The sequence below is a fragment of the Electrophorus electricus genome, chromosome 11 (assembly GCF_013358815.1).
Source record: "Electrophorus electricus isolate fEleEle1 chromosome 11, fEleEle1.pri, whole genome shotgun sequence".
Lineage (NCBI taxonomy): Eukaryota > Metazoa > Chordata > Actinopteri > Gymnotiformes > Gymnotidae > Electrophorus > Electrophorus electricus.
The window spans coordinates 4,155,001-4,167,500 of record NC_049545.1 but is presented as its reverse complement, the minus strand read 5'-3'; the positions used below and the strand labels follow the sequence as shown (position 1 = coordinate 4,167,500).

At 42.3% G+C, this 12,500-nt stretch overlaps 1 protein-coding gene across 2 annotated transcripts in view; it reads left to right on the top strand.

Moving 5' to 3' along the window:
* The window catches only part of LOC113584805 (gamma-aminobutyric acid receptor subunit pi), a 30,643-nt gene that overhangs the window by 2,884 nt on the left and 15,259 nt on the right, over positions 1–12,500 (top strand). The window contains exon 2 of one of the 2 annotated variants that reach the window (XM_035531249.1): positions 2,716–2,801. In XM_035531249.1, the coding sequence (XP_035387142.1) occupies positions 2,749–2,801 (53 nt within the window). In that variant the 5' untranslated portion in view covers positions 2,716–2,748. Of the gene's footprint in view, positions 1–2,711; positions 2,802–12,500 lie in introns of both variants that reach the window. The other variant, XM_027021972.2, reaches the window with a different exon arrangement.

The window sequence follows — 12,500 nt, the reverse complement described above, 5'->3', positions numbered from 1 at the left end:
GCGTAAAGCACATGGATCATATGGCCTCTGATCTGAGTGGCGAATCCTAATAAGTTCTCAGTGTCTTGAACCATGTGTGCAGTGATGTCATTGCTATAATTGTGGGTGCCTTAGTCTCATCTTAACTGTCATTAAGCATTGCTGTCTTGACGAACCTCATCATCATTATCGGTGCTAAAGACAGAGTACGTGCAGCGCAGAACCTGGGGCATGCAGTATTGTTTCCCACCAGATGCTATTTCTCACATTTTTTTCCTCTCAACAGTCCTACATTTTAGTCTTCTAGCCCTCTCAGCATATCAGATAAAGCAGAGCGATCCTCACCCATGGTACACCACCATTAAGCAAACTCTGTTTACAGTGTTTCTGCTCAAGAGTGCGCCATCTACCCCCACACGTATGGCCAAGCAGGTTGACAGGCACTTTTCCCAGAACAAGAGAGTTGTGGAGCACATTGCTCTGGGCTGGACTGTCTGCCATGCAGACATGCGATGCGCTATTCCTGTTACTAGAGATGCACTGACACTATTTAACTGCTCCAGGACACATATGGTATGAGCCTGCAAGTTCCACTGTGGGGTCATAAGAGCTCTGAGTAAATTCATGTCCATTTAACTTTGCTGGTTTTAATATGTATGATCAGCGCTCACATACTGGCACCGAGGTATGTGTCTGTAAAATGAGTGTTGGCATGTCTAATATAGCGATGTACATTTGAATCCATCCTTATCCATAAACCCTATTTGACATTCCTAATGTACAGTGATCCTTATGAAGTTCATTACTACTGTTCATAGCCATAATCGTCAATGGACATGTGACATTTCCTTTCCTACATAGATGTTAGGCAGTCAGTGTGTGTGTGTGTGTGTGTGTGTACATGTGTGTGCGTGTGAGTGTTTGCATACATGAAATTCAGACTTGATTCTCTTTCCCTTCTTGTTCTAGTCAGACTGATTTAAAACACCCAGCGATCAAGTAGATTCTGAGGTCCAGCCTGCTGGGGCATGCATGCTCCTAACCACCTGACTAGCCATGCCGCGGGGATAGCAGACAGGCACTGAGTCCAAGGTGTCCAAGGGCACAGTGACTGGGACCGGGTAGAGGGGAACGTCACCATGGCCGTGTTTCTTTAGGTGGATACAATATCTGAATGAATGTCGTGTCGTGGTGTAAAAACCTCTCAGTCAAACAGAAAAATAAACTGTCACAGATTGTAAATCAAGCAAGTAAAATCATGGGAGAGAAACAACCTGAACTTTTGGATATACATTTTCAATTTACAGAGAATAAAGCAAGACAGATTTATAATGACTCCACTCAACCTCATTACCCAGCCCTCAGGTCAAAGATGGAAAGTTCCCATAGCTAGAAAAAACAGACATAAAAAACTTTTATGTCATTAGCTAAGACATTTAAAGACTAACTTCAAAAAGTGTGTTGGTGGGTACATGTTGGTCCAGTTAACGAGGCTGGCTTTGGGTCATGATACAGTCTAGCTATTTCACGGAGACCAACAGGACTAGGAGGAATTATTTAATTATCGCTCTGCTTCCAAAGTCCAAGAACTTGTATAAGAAAGTTATTATGACAGACAGAAATCACTAACTGATTGCACTGCATATAGTTATTTTCGGTATTTGAATCAGTGTGCATTTGTTATTTGAGCACACTTTTATTTCTAAACTAGGTCTATTTGAATCTGCTGTTGTCTAGTTACTTATTTAAAGATTAAAAAGAATGCACAGTTATGGATTTTGCTTTCCAGACTCCATTCCAATGCACTGATGTCGTTCATGAAGCTGTAAATGGATTTTAAATTGAGGCCAGGCTCAGGTGGAACGTGCATTCTTGTTTGGTACCGAGGCTTCACTAGTTATGTTCAAAATCTCTGAATGACCGAAGGCTGCTTTTCACAGCCCGCATCTTACATAAATATTTTGGTTTTGCATGCTCTGACCTATTTGCATGATATAGAATGTATTTACTGGGAACCACATACCAAACAAATAAACAACAAAGCCTTATAAAGATTTTGTTCTGTTCTATTCAATTCCTCTGCAAAAATCTTTTTTTTAAACTTTGCACATTCAGATTGAACAATTTGTTTTCCTGGCTTGTCAACAGCAAAAGCAGATTGCAGTGGATTAAGCACTCTCCTGGATTAAGGATTAGTTTGTCCAAAGTGCGCAGCACCATATGGAATGGAAGTTACTGCTTTAACCAAAGAAATGAATGCACAGAAGGCAGTGGATCTCAGAGGGGAGAAAAGTCTTTTTTCCCATTTAAACTGGATGTTTCACCATTTGAAAGAAATTCCACAAAACGTTGTACAGCTCTGCCATATGCATAATTTACATTTGCTGTAGAACCTGCCAATTACAGTTTTACGTGCAACCACTTGCCCTCTCCAGGGAGATCATGACTTACACACTGCATGGTCTAAACCGTTGGCCAGCCCGGGTCTGCCTTTAGATCTGTCTTCCTACAGGGCTCTCACCAGATCTAACACAAATCAAACTAATCTAGTTACAGAACAATTCATAGTAACCAGTCAGCCAGAAGATGTATGCCATCAGATTAATAACTGAATGATGGGACTTATGGCCTTTTGGACAGTTGTAGTTCTCTACTGCGCATGGATGGATATTCCTGACCTGACGAGCATGGCTCATGAGGGAAGTCACATTCATCTTTGGTTTTTCTTCTAGATAGACTCCAGCAGACACCTGCTCTCCTCCCGTAACCATGGCAGTGATCTCCTCCTGGTTCACTCTGTTCTTCTTCATCCTCTTCAGCAGGTAAGCTCTGCTTTTATTGTCTGCCCTGTTGACCTGACTTTAAGTAAAGTGGGAGCCTGTGCTACGTTTAATACCTGTCACACTGTATACCTTGGTTCTGTGCTTCTAAGAGATGGGGGGAGAGCCAGTGAAAGAGAAGGTAAGCCAGAGAGCGCGTGTTGGTTACCTGCCGTGCCCAGCAGGGGCCTCCAGCTCAGCAGGCTGTCACCCACAGTGCTGCTCACAAACTGTGGAAATTGACATTCACTGTGCCAGAGCCAGACCTGCCTGGCAATCCCCAGCACGACATGCTCATCTTCAGCCAGCCAATCACAGCCGGGGGGACCTGCGGTGCGTGTGTAGAGAGGATGATGAGGTAGTTTGAAGAAAGGCTCAAATGGAACCCTTTTGTAGCCTGTGAGTGACACACACACACACACACACACACACACACACACACACACACACACAAACACCCAGATAATAAATGATGTAAATACAAATAGGCAAAGATCCAAACACACACAAAGCCACTCTGACACACACACACACACACACACACACACACACACACACACACACACACACACACACACAGATAAACATCTCAGAGTCTTCTACATTATTGCAGCTTGGCTCATCTTTTGCAGTTCTTTGAGACCAAAAAAAATAATCCAGTAATAATTGCAGCTGTTTGCAGTGTATGTCTGTAAATTGCCACAGTAACACTAAATGTTATTGTTGATAGTGCTGTGACTCACATTTGTGTAATTTGTGTAGTGTTTTTAGGAGATGAACTTCTGACAAGCCATAAGGGGATAAATTAATGTTAAAAACAGACACAACAGTATCTACAGAAACCTGAATGAAAGGAATTATTTGATGTGAAAATTTCAAAGAGAAAAGACAATTATAATTTCATAATTTCATTATAATTTAATTTGCATTCTTTATCTATCTATCTATCTATATATATATATCTATATATATATATATATATATATATATATATATATATATATATATATATATATATATATTTAAATTTCCACATCCTTTATGAAATTATCAGTTTTTCTGCATTCCTTATGAAATGTGGACAACATGAACAACACATAAACAAGAAGCTACGTGGACGTCACCACCTCCAGATGGAGGCTACTGGCATAGAGGCACCATCACACTCCTGCCGTTTTTGCTAAATTTAGGGACCAAATAGATAGAGAGGTGTGCTATGTATAGTGATGGAAATATATGGTGAGCAATATTCTTTTATTTACACTGCTGAGCTCTGTTTCTTCATCCAGACTTGTGGAAACTAATGGTAAGGTGTTCTCCTTAGGTTAGCCAACGGTTCAGCGTGAATAAGGGCTCTGTTTACAAAACGACCCCCTAGTCATTCTCCCGTTCCATTTTCAGAGATGGCCTGGTGTTAGTACTCCTGGGAAGCCCAGGCCCAGTAATGCAGTGCCTTCTTTTTAGAGTTTGTCTCTGCTGAGGTCTGTTTAGAGTTCTCATATACAGTTGCTAAAGAATATCAGCAGTGTGTAATTGTAATGTGGAGCGATCACGATGCGGACGTGAGATTTATTAAGGCAAATCCACAGTCAGAGTCGTTAGAGCAGTCCAGGGTCAGTGAGCCAACATGGCGAGTCCGGGAATACATAGCAAACAAACGAAAGAACACAAAGACAAGAAAGGGGATGCAGGCTATAACAAAAGTACAAGTAATAATACGAACTAACACTAACCACTAGGGATTACAAACAGGCAGAGAAAACACAAGGCATGGAATAGGAACAGCTAGGAATAACACAGAGGCTGAGATTTAACAAGACTTAACTAACGCCGGGCTTAAACACATGGCCTAATGAGCATTAAACAAGAGACAGGTGAGACAAATAATGCGCGGAGAAAATGAACACAGAAGCAAGACAAAGACGCGATCCAGATAAAATCTTACAGTAAAAATGTAATTCAGAGTCATTAAAAAGAATGCTTGGTAACCTGAGACAGTGTTGTATAACTAGAAACACTAATGCAAGCGCATGCTATTGTATCTATAGCAAATACATTTAAATATGGCTGCATGCTTAGAAAGCCTGTTAGTGCTCACATACATGATCCAACAGGACCTGGAACCATATGAAATGGCAGAAGCTTAGAGCTCAAAGCTACAGAAACAGACCCATTTCAGCCACTACCCAGACTATAAAGACACACATGAATAGCAGCAAAAATGTGAGCACTCGCCTCAGGTCTTCTGCCCACGGACAGGTGAACTTTTGAGTTATGATGTCTAATGTATGAAAGCATGCCAGGGGCTTCTGGTAAATCCAAGCGTGTGGTTCAAGAAGGCTACTTTGAAGGGTAGTGTGTGTGGCTACTTCAAGGGGTAGTGTGTGTGGCTACTTCAAGGTGTAGTGTGTGTGGCTACTTTGAGGGGTAGTGTGTGTGGCTACTTCAAGGTGTAGTGTGTGGCTACTTTGGGGGTAGTGTGTGGTTACTTTGAGGTGTAGTGTGTGTAGCTACTCTGAGGGGTAGTGTGTGTAGCTACTTTGAGGTGTAGTGTGTATGGCTACTCTGAGGGGTAGTGTGTGTAGCTACTTTGAGGTGTAGTGTGTATGGCTACTCTGAGGGGTAGTGTGTGGCTACTTTGAGGGGTAGTGTGTGTGTAGCTACTTTGAGGGGCAGTGTGTGTAGCTACTTGGCCAGTACGTTTTCTCTCATGCTCCTCTGTCTCTCCTTCTCTGAGAATATTTTCTTCCATTTTCCGTCCAGTCATCCATTAATTAAGAATGAAGCGTTCAGGTCTGGGTCTTTCACCAGTTGCACTCTCGTTTTCGGTGCTGTTAGAATGTTTTAACTGAGACCACTGCACACGTGCTGTTCGAGTGTTATTAGAGTGCTCTTCGAGTGCTGTTCGAGTGTTGTTAGAGTGCTCTTTGAGTGCTGTTCGAGTGCTCTTCGAGTGCTGTTCGAGTGTTGTTAGAGTGCTCTTTGAGTGCTGTTCGAGTGCTTTAGCAGATACCACTGCACATGTGTTTGACTCCAGCTGAAACCTGCGATCAGACAAACATGAAACCTAAACAATGAACACCACATATTTCTTTTATGTGGCACATTGTACTGGTTGTCCAAGGCTGAGTATTACAGCGCTCCAGTGTGCTAGCATGCCATAAATCATATTGTTGTGTGTGATTACAGATAGCCAACCCTCACCTCTAAACCAGCGTTAAATCAAGCATGGAAGTTGTGAATCAGAAATCTGCTGAAGACATCAGAAAGAGAGGATTGGTGTTCCCTGCAAAACTGATCAAGATACAATCCCTTGTCCCTCATGAGTTCAATCAAATACGAGGCTCCCTAATAGGGAATGAAGTTTTCTCATGCTCCTGTACACTACATACACATACACACATCATAGATACACACATGTATACATCAGTGCAAACGCACACACATACATGCCTCAATTCAGTCAGCCCTGTTTGAGTAGGAGGATCCGGAACTGTTGAAGTCCTGATTAGCCACTTAACAGAGTAAAGATAGTCACTGTGCAGCTGGAGGGTTTATCTTCCTGCACTGAAGCTGTTCCATATATCTGCATGACGTGACCCTCATTTATCTGTGTGGGAGTCACACTAAGCTGAAATTAGAGAGGATCTTTTCAGCAGGTCTTAGAAGAATTGCAGGATGCCACCGTTTGTCCTCCAGAAGTACCAAGGAGGAGTCTTATCCTGTAATGCACAATGGTCTCATCTTAAACTCCAGCTGTGTGTAATACCTTGTTGCAACATATGATCAGAGTCCGAAGGCATGCAGTGAAAATTACTTTCTGGCTGTGTGCTCAGTTGATCATTGTGGTATTAACCCTGCTCCGCGCTTACCTGTTTGGGTAGAGCTTTTGAGCTGCTAGACTGCTAATTGCTATCTGCTTGTTTTGCTTTTCTTTCTTTTTTCTCTTTTTCTTTCTTTCTTTGAGTAATATACATTTAGGCTTATAGCTCAGTGGTTAAGGTACTGGCCACTGTTGGGCCCCTGAGCAAGACCCTAAGTGCTCAAGTTGTGATTGAAAGTTGGTCTGGATAAAAGTGCCAGCTGAATGTAAATAAATGCATGGCTTCTATGTCCCTTCAAAATATCAAGATGCTGTCAGTAAAAGGGTATTCCATCAGTAAATCACTTTGCTTCCATCTTTATTTATACTCACCTTCAATTACCAAACATACACGTCAGACATGTCAGACTGTGTTGTAATGCTAATAGAGAAATTATATTACTTAGAATATTACATATATTGCATAAAATTATATTGCATAGAGCAGGCAATCAAGGAGTAGGGTAGGGAAGAGTCAATCTGGGAACAGGGTACTAGGGTCAGGCAGTCAGGGAACAGGGTACTGGGGTCAGGCAGTCAGGGAACAGGGTACTGGGGTCAGGCAGTCAGGGAACAGGGTACTGGGGTCAGGCAATCAGGGAACAGGGTACTGGGGTCAGGCAATCAGGGAACAGGGTACTGGGGTCAGGCAGTCAGGGAACAGGGTACTGGGGTCAGGCAATCAGGGAACAGGGTACTGGGGTCAGGCAGTCAGGGAACAGGGTACTAGGGTCAGGCAATCAGGGAACAGGGTACTAGGGTCAGGCAATCAGGGAACAGGGTACTGGGGTCAGGCAGTCAGGGAACAGGGTACTGGGGTCAGGCAGTCAGGGAACAGGGTACTGGGGTCAGGCAATCAGGGAACAGGGTACTGGGGTCAGGCAATCAGGGAACAGGGTACTGGGGTCAGGCAATCAGGGAACAGGGTACTAGGGTCAGGCAATCAGGGAACAGGGTACTGGGGTCAGGCAATCAGGGAACAGGGTACTGGGGTCAGGCAGTCAGGGAACAGGGTACTGAGGTCAGGCAGTCAGGGAACAGGGTACTGGGGTCAGGCAATCAGGGAACAGGGTACTGGGGTCAGGCAATCAGGGAACAGGGTACTAGGGTCAGGCAATCAGGGAACAGGATACTGGGGTCAGGCAGTCAGGGAACAGGGTACTAGGGTCAGGCAATCAGGGAACAGGGTACTGGGGTCAGGCAGTCAGGGAACAGGGTACTGGGGTCAGGCAATCAGATTTCATAGTACCCAGAATGAATGTGCAGCGTCAAATCGAACAAGCAAACAATCAAAGACAATAAAAGCAGGCTCAGAACACAGATTAGCAATTAGTAGGAGGGGGAGGAGGATGGTAACGAGGTGGAGGGGCTACACTCAACTGTCTTAGTTCCTCAACAATCGATGCAGACCGTGTTAATCTGGGCAACGTCAAAGCCTGCATGACTCGCATTGTTTGTGCTCTGTTTCAGAGGGAGCATTAAGAGTTTGCATTCTTATTGGTGTTAATTGTGATTTTGCATGACCTGGATATATATATATATATATATATATATATATATATATATATATATATATATATATATATATATATATATATATATATATATACACACACATAGGTTTGGAAGGGTCCCTACCTAAATTTTTACGCACTTGGGCTGTTTTTTGTGTGTTTGTGTGTGTGGTTGCTTTTGCAGCAATGTCAAGTCACTGATTAATGCTCTTGTTTACATTTCTACCTAAACCTGCGTAGGCCAAGAACACAAAGCAGTTTCTGATGGAGTTGATTTTCTGCATGGTTAATTACAATGTGTCACAACAAATAAGAGACATGAACAAAAAATGTGTAATGCAAGCAAAAGAGTGCTTTGACAGACACTGATTAAATTGGTTTCTAGTGTACTCATGGTGACGCTTGGGTATTGTACTCTCTCTTTCTCTCTTGTTACATGTTTTTATTCATTCAGAGTGGGGGAATCTTGTACAAGGATGTCAATCAATTTAATAGATTAATTTGAAAGGGTCAGGAAATTTGAAATCTCAGAATTACCTTTCTCTCTCTCTCTCTCTCTCTCTCTCTCTCTCTCTCTCTCTCTCTCCATTTTAGCCATTTAAGAAAACTCTTTCTTTGCCTTTTAAGAAAACCCCAAAATTAGTTGGATAAAGCTGTTGTTTCCTACAATAAAACAATGCCCCATATTTGCCTGTTGCTTTGGGATCAGGCTAAGCTAATCTGTAGAGTACAGGACACAGAACATGACCACTGAACGCTTGACTGATTTACGTCACTTACAGAAGAGTATCTCATAATAGTCTCTGTAGCAGTACAGGTTCACTGTGAACAGGATGCCTAAACCAGTGCTTCACCAATGTCCACTAGTTCAACCTTTTATTGTTTCTTCCAGCCAGGCTTAAGGGAAGGCTTTGTTCTGGGGTTGTTGCTTTTCCATAGAATGTCCACGGTCAGATCACATGATAGTACGCGGAGTATCACGAATGTACAGCATGTTCTGATTATTACCACTGCACTGCACGGATAAACTCTTGCACCGCCAACTTCATAATGCAAATATCACTGATGATTGTTAGTATGTGCTACAGAGTAGGTACAACCAGGCCAAAGCCACGTCCAGGAACCCTGCTTGTTTTTCCAAGAGTCTCTGTCTCTTGTTAGAGGGAGCAACTTCCTTTCCTGGGAACAGGTGTTACATGTTTGAATGTGAGAGAAAACCGTTTCGCTTTGAAAATGTACTCTGACTCCCTTCAACGTGAAGGACACATTCACAGTTTCTCCTTTGTGACTTATTTAGCCAACTATCTTTGGTTAAGTACACCATGTGTGGCTCTGTGATTTCACATAGAAGCTGTTGGGCCGATGTTAAATCTCCACCTACATGTGGGACAGAGAGCATGAGAAGGGCTTCTCCCTAATAGCCTCTTATAGACTCTGACAGTCTATATAGTTCATGGTCTTTGGTCAACCTTTGCTCCTATGCAGACGTGCCTTTTTAGATTCTGCAGCTACATTGCCTCATGATTGGGATAAATAACCAAAACAAAAGCAAACGCTGAAGTAAATATTTGACAAAACTGCATGCCTTGATATGAAAGGTCTGTAATTGGTTGAAAATGCATCTTGTGTCAGAGGCTACTAGACTAGTTTTCCCCAGTAATCTGCAATTCCGCAGTACTGTCTAAGTAAAATTGGCTTTGAAGAAACAGCAAAGTGTCATGGAAGTAAGCATTCGAGACAGATAGATTCCAATTGCTGGAGGTTTTGTTCTTTCCACCAAGCAGGCTACTAAGTATCTGTGAGCCAAGTTCAGAGTCGGGTTTCTTTAATCTGTGTAGAGGGCATTTTCTGTTTCGCGGTCAGTCCAGTCCAAAGTTTCGGCGAAGTATCCAAGGTTCAGGTGAGAGCCAGGTTCTAGAAAACAGGCAGAGTTTGGCAAACAGCAAAGCAAAAAAAAACAGAACACCAGCTCAGTAAGGAACATAATAGCAGCAATAGAGACAGAATAAATAGTAATTAAATAGATTGTATAATAAATAGGTTGAATAAATAGGAAGTCTAAAGGGAAGGGGGCAATGAGGAACAGGTGAGGTTGGTTAGTATTCAGGTGAGTGAGATTGGATCTCCGGGTGTGTAGGTGTGGGCGTGGCTCTGGGAGAACGTGGGAGGTCCTTAGGAAGCATGACACAAATATTCGTTATGTGAATCGTTAGAAGGACGATTATCCACGATTATCGATTATCAGATCCATTAAGATCTGATGGCATAAACAATGACGCCTTTAGGTGCTTATAAAGTTACAAACCAGCCATACGCACTTGCACTGTGTACTCAGACAGAATTCAAGTTTTAAGTAGCTGCGTAAAGTACTTCAGCCGGACAGCATCGCTTTCCCTTCTGTGTATTCAGCAGAAATGTATTCTTATTCTAAGGTTTCTATGGCCATGCATTTATTAGTGAATTAGCACGTTAGGTGCTATGGATATTAATTTCCATTTCATAGCTGTCGTCCTTAAATCACATTAGCTAACCCATAAACACCATTGATGAGAGCTATACCTAGGTAACATATTATGGTTTTGATTGCATGATTTAATCCATTTATGAGATGATTTGATTACTAGGTTTTTCCTAGTAAAGCGTTTGCTTTGGATTTATACAGTTTTTTTTTTGTAATCAACAAATCTAATGGTTTAGGTTTGTTTGATGAGTAATCTGTCATACATACATGGTATAGTGGTATAGTAACTAGTAGTGGTATAGATTATTTTTTATTATTATTAAGTAGCTTTATTGAATTTTATAATAAAATGATTTGTATTGTTATTCATAATTGTTTTACAGAGCTGTTTTAAAATCCAATAACAGAATAATGTATAATAATATAATCCACATATATTATTATTATTAATAATAATCCAAATGACAGAATAATAAAAATGACTATTTAAACAATAAACAATACCATTGCCATGAATAATCAGAAACATGGCTGTAGTGTGTCTAATGGAGAGGTGGCTTCACAGCAGAGCTGACACTTCGCTGGTCTGCACTCCTTCCAGATTGTAGAGTGGTAGGTAAGAGCTGGCTCATTCTCAGGTGCTGACACTGGACTAACGTTGACTATATGAACCAGCTTTTCTTCTCTTCAAACGTCTCTTCAAACAAGGACACCAGAGGACATCCATCCATCAACATCACCACGATCTTCAGTAGATCTGTGGAGGAGTTGAAATTCGGGGGTGGTCAAGTAGTTGAGAAGGAAAGATGGAAATAGACACAAAGAGGCCAATAGACGGAGAGTGATTAACATTTATCATGGAACATTTTGGGTAGGTTGTAAATTTAAGATTTAAACTGAAGAAAGATCTGGTGAGTATGGCAGTAGACAGCATACTCTGTTGTTCATCTTCTGTACTGCACTAAATTAATCTGCACTGATGGGCTTGCTTTGATGCTGCTATTGGTAAAGAGGGGAAAAGAGAAAGCACAGAAAAGAAGAAGAAGAAGCAGAAGAAGAAGAAGACAGTAGAACAAAGGCCAAGGCAGAGAGAGCAGCTAAAATCTTGAGCTCCTTCATCTGCTTGTTCTTATAGTGGCCTGGTGACCTCCTCCATCATTCATTATTTCTGCAGTGCAGCAGAATGTCTTTATAGTCAGTACCTTCATTGCTAAATAAAACACAGAAGCCTGAGGATTCATGTGGTTGAGTGGACTATGGTTAGCAGATCCACAAAAGCTCCACCATAAGCAAATCCTGCAGAGACTCAAACACTCTCAGCTCCCCCTGTAGAGCTGAGACTCAAACACTCTCAACTCCCCCTGTAGAGCTGAGACCCAAACAATCTCATCTCCCTCACCCTGTAGAGCTGAGACCCAAACACTCTCAGCTTCCTCACCATGTAGAGCTGAGATTCAAACACTCTCAGCTTCCTCACCATGTAGAGCTGAGATTCAAACACTCTCAGCTCCCCCTGTAGAGCTGAGACTCAAACACTCTCAGCTTCCTCACCATGTAGAGCTGAGACTCAAACACTCTCAGCTCCCCCCGTAGAGCTGAGACTCAAACACTTTCAGCTTCCTCACCATGTAGAGCTAAGACTCAAACACTCTCAGCTCCCCCTGTAGAGCTGAGACTCAAACACTCTCAGCTCCCCCATAGAGCTGAGACTCAAACAATCTCATCTCCCTCACCCTGTAGAGCAGAGACTCAAACAGTCTCAGCTCCCTCTGTAGAGCTGAGACTCAAACAATCTCATCTCCCTCACCCTGTAGAGCTGAGACTCAAACACTCTCAGCTCCCCCTGTAGAGCTGAGACTCAAACA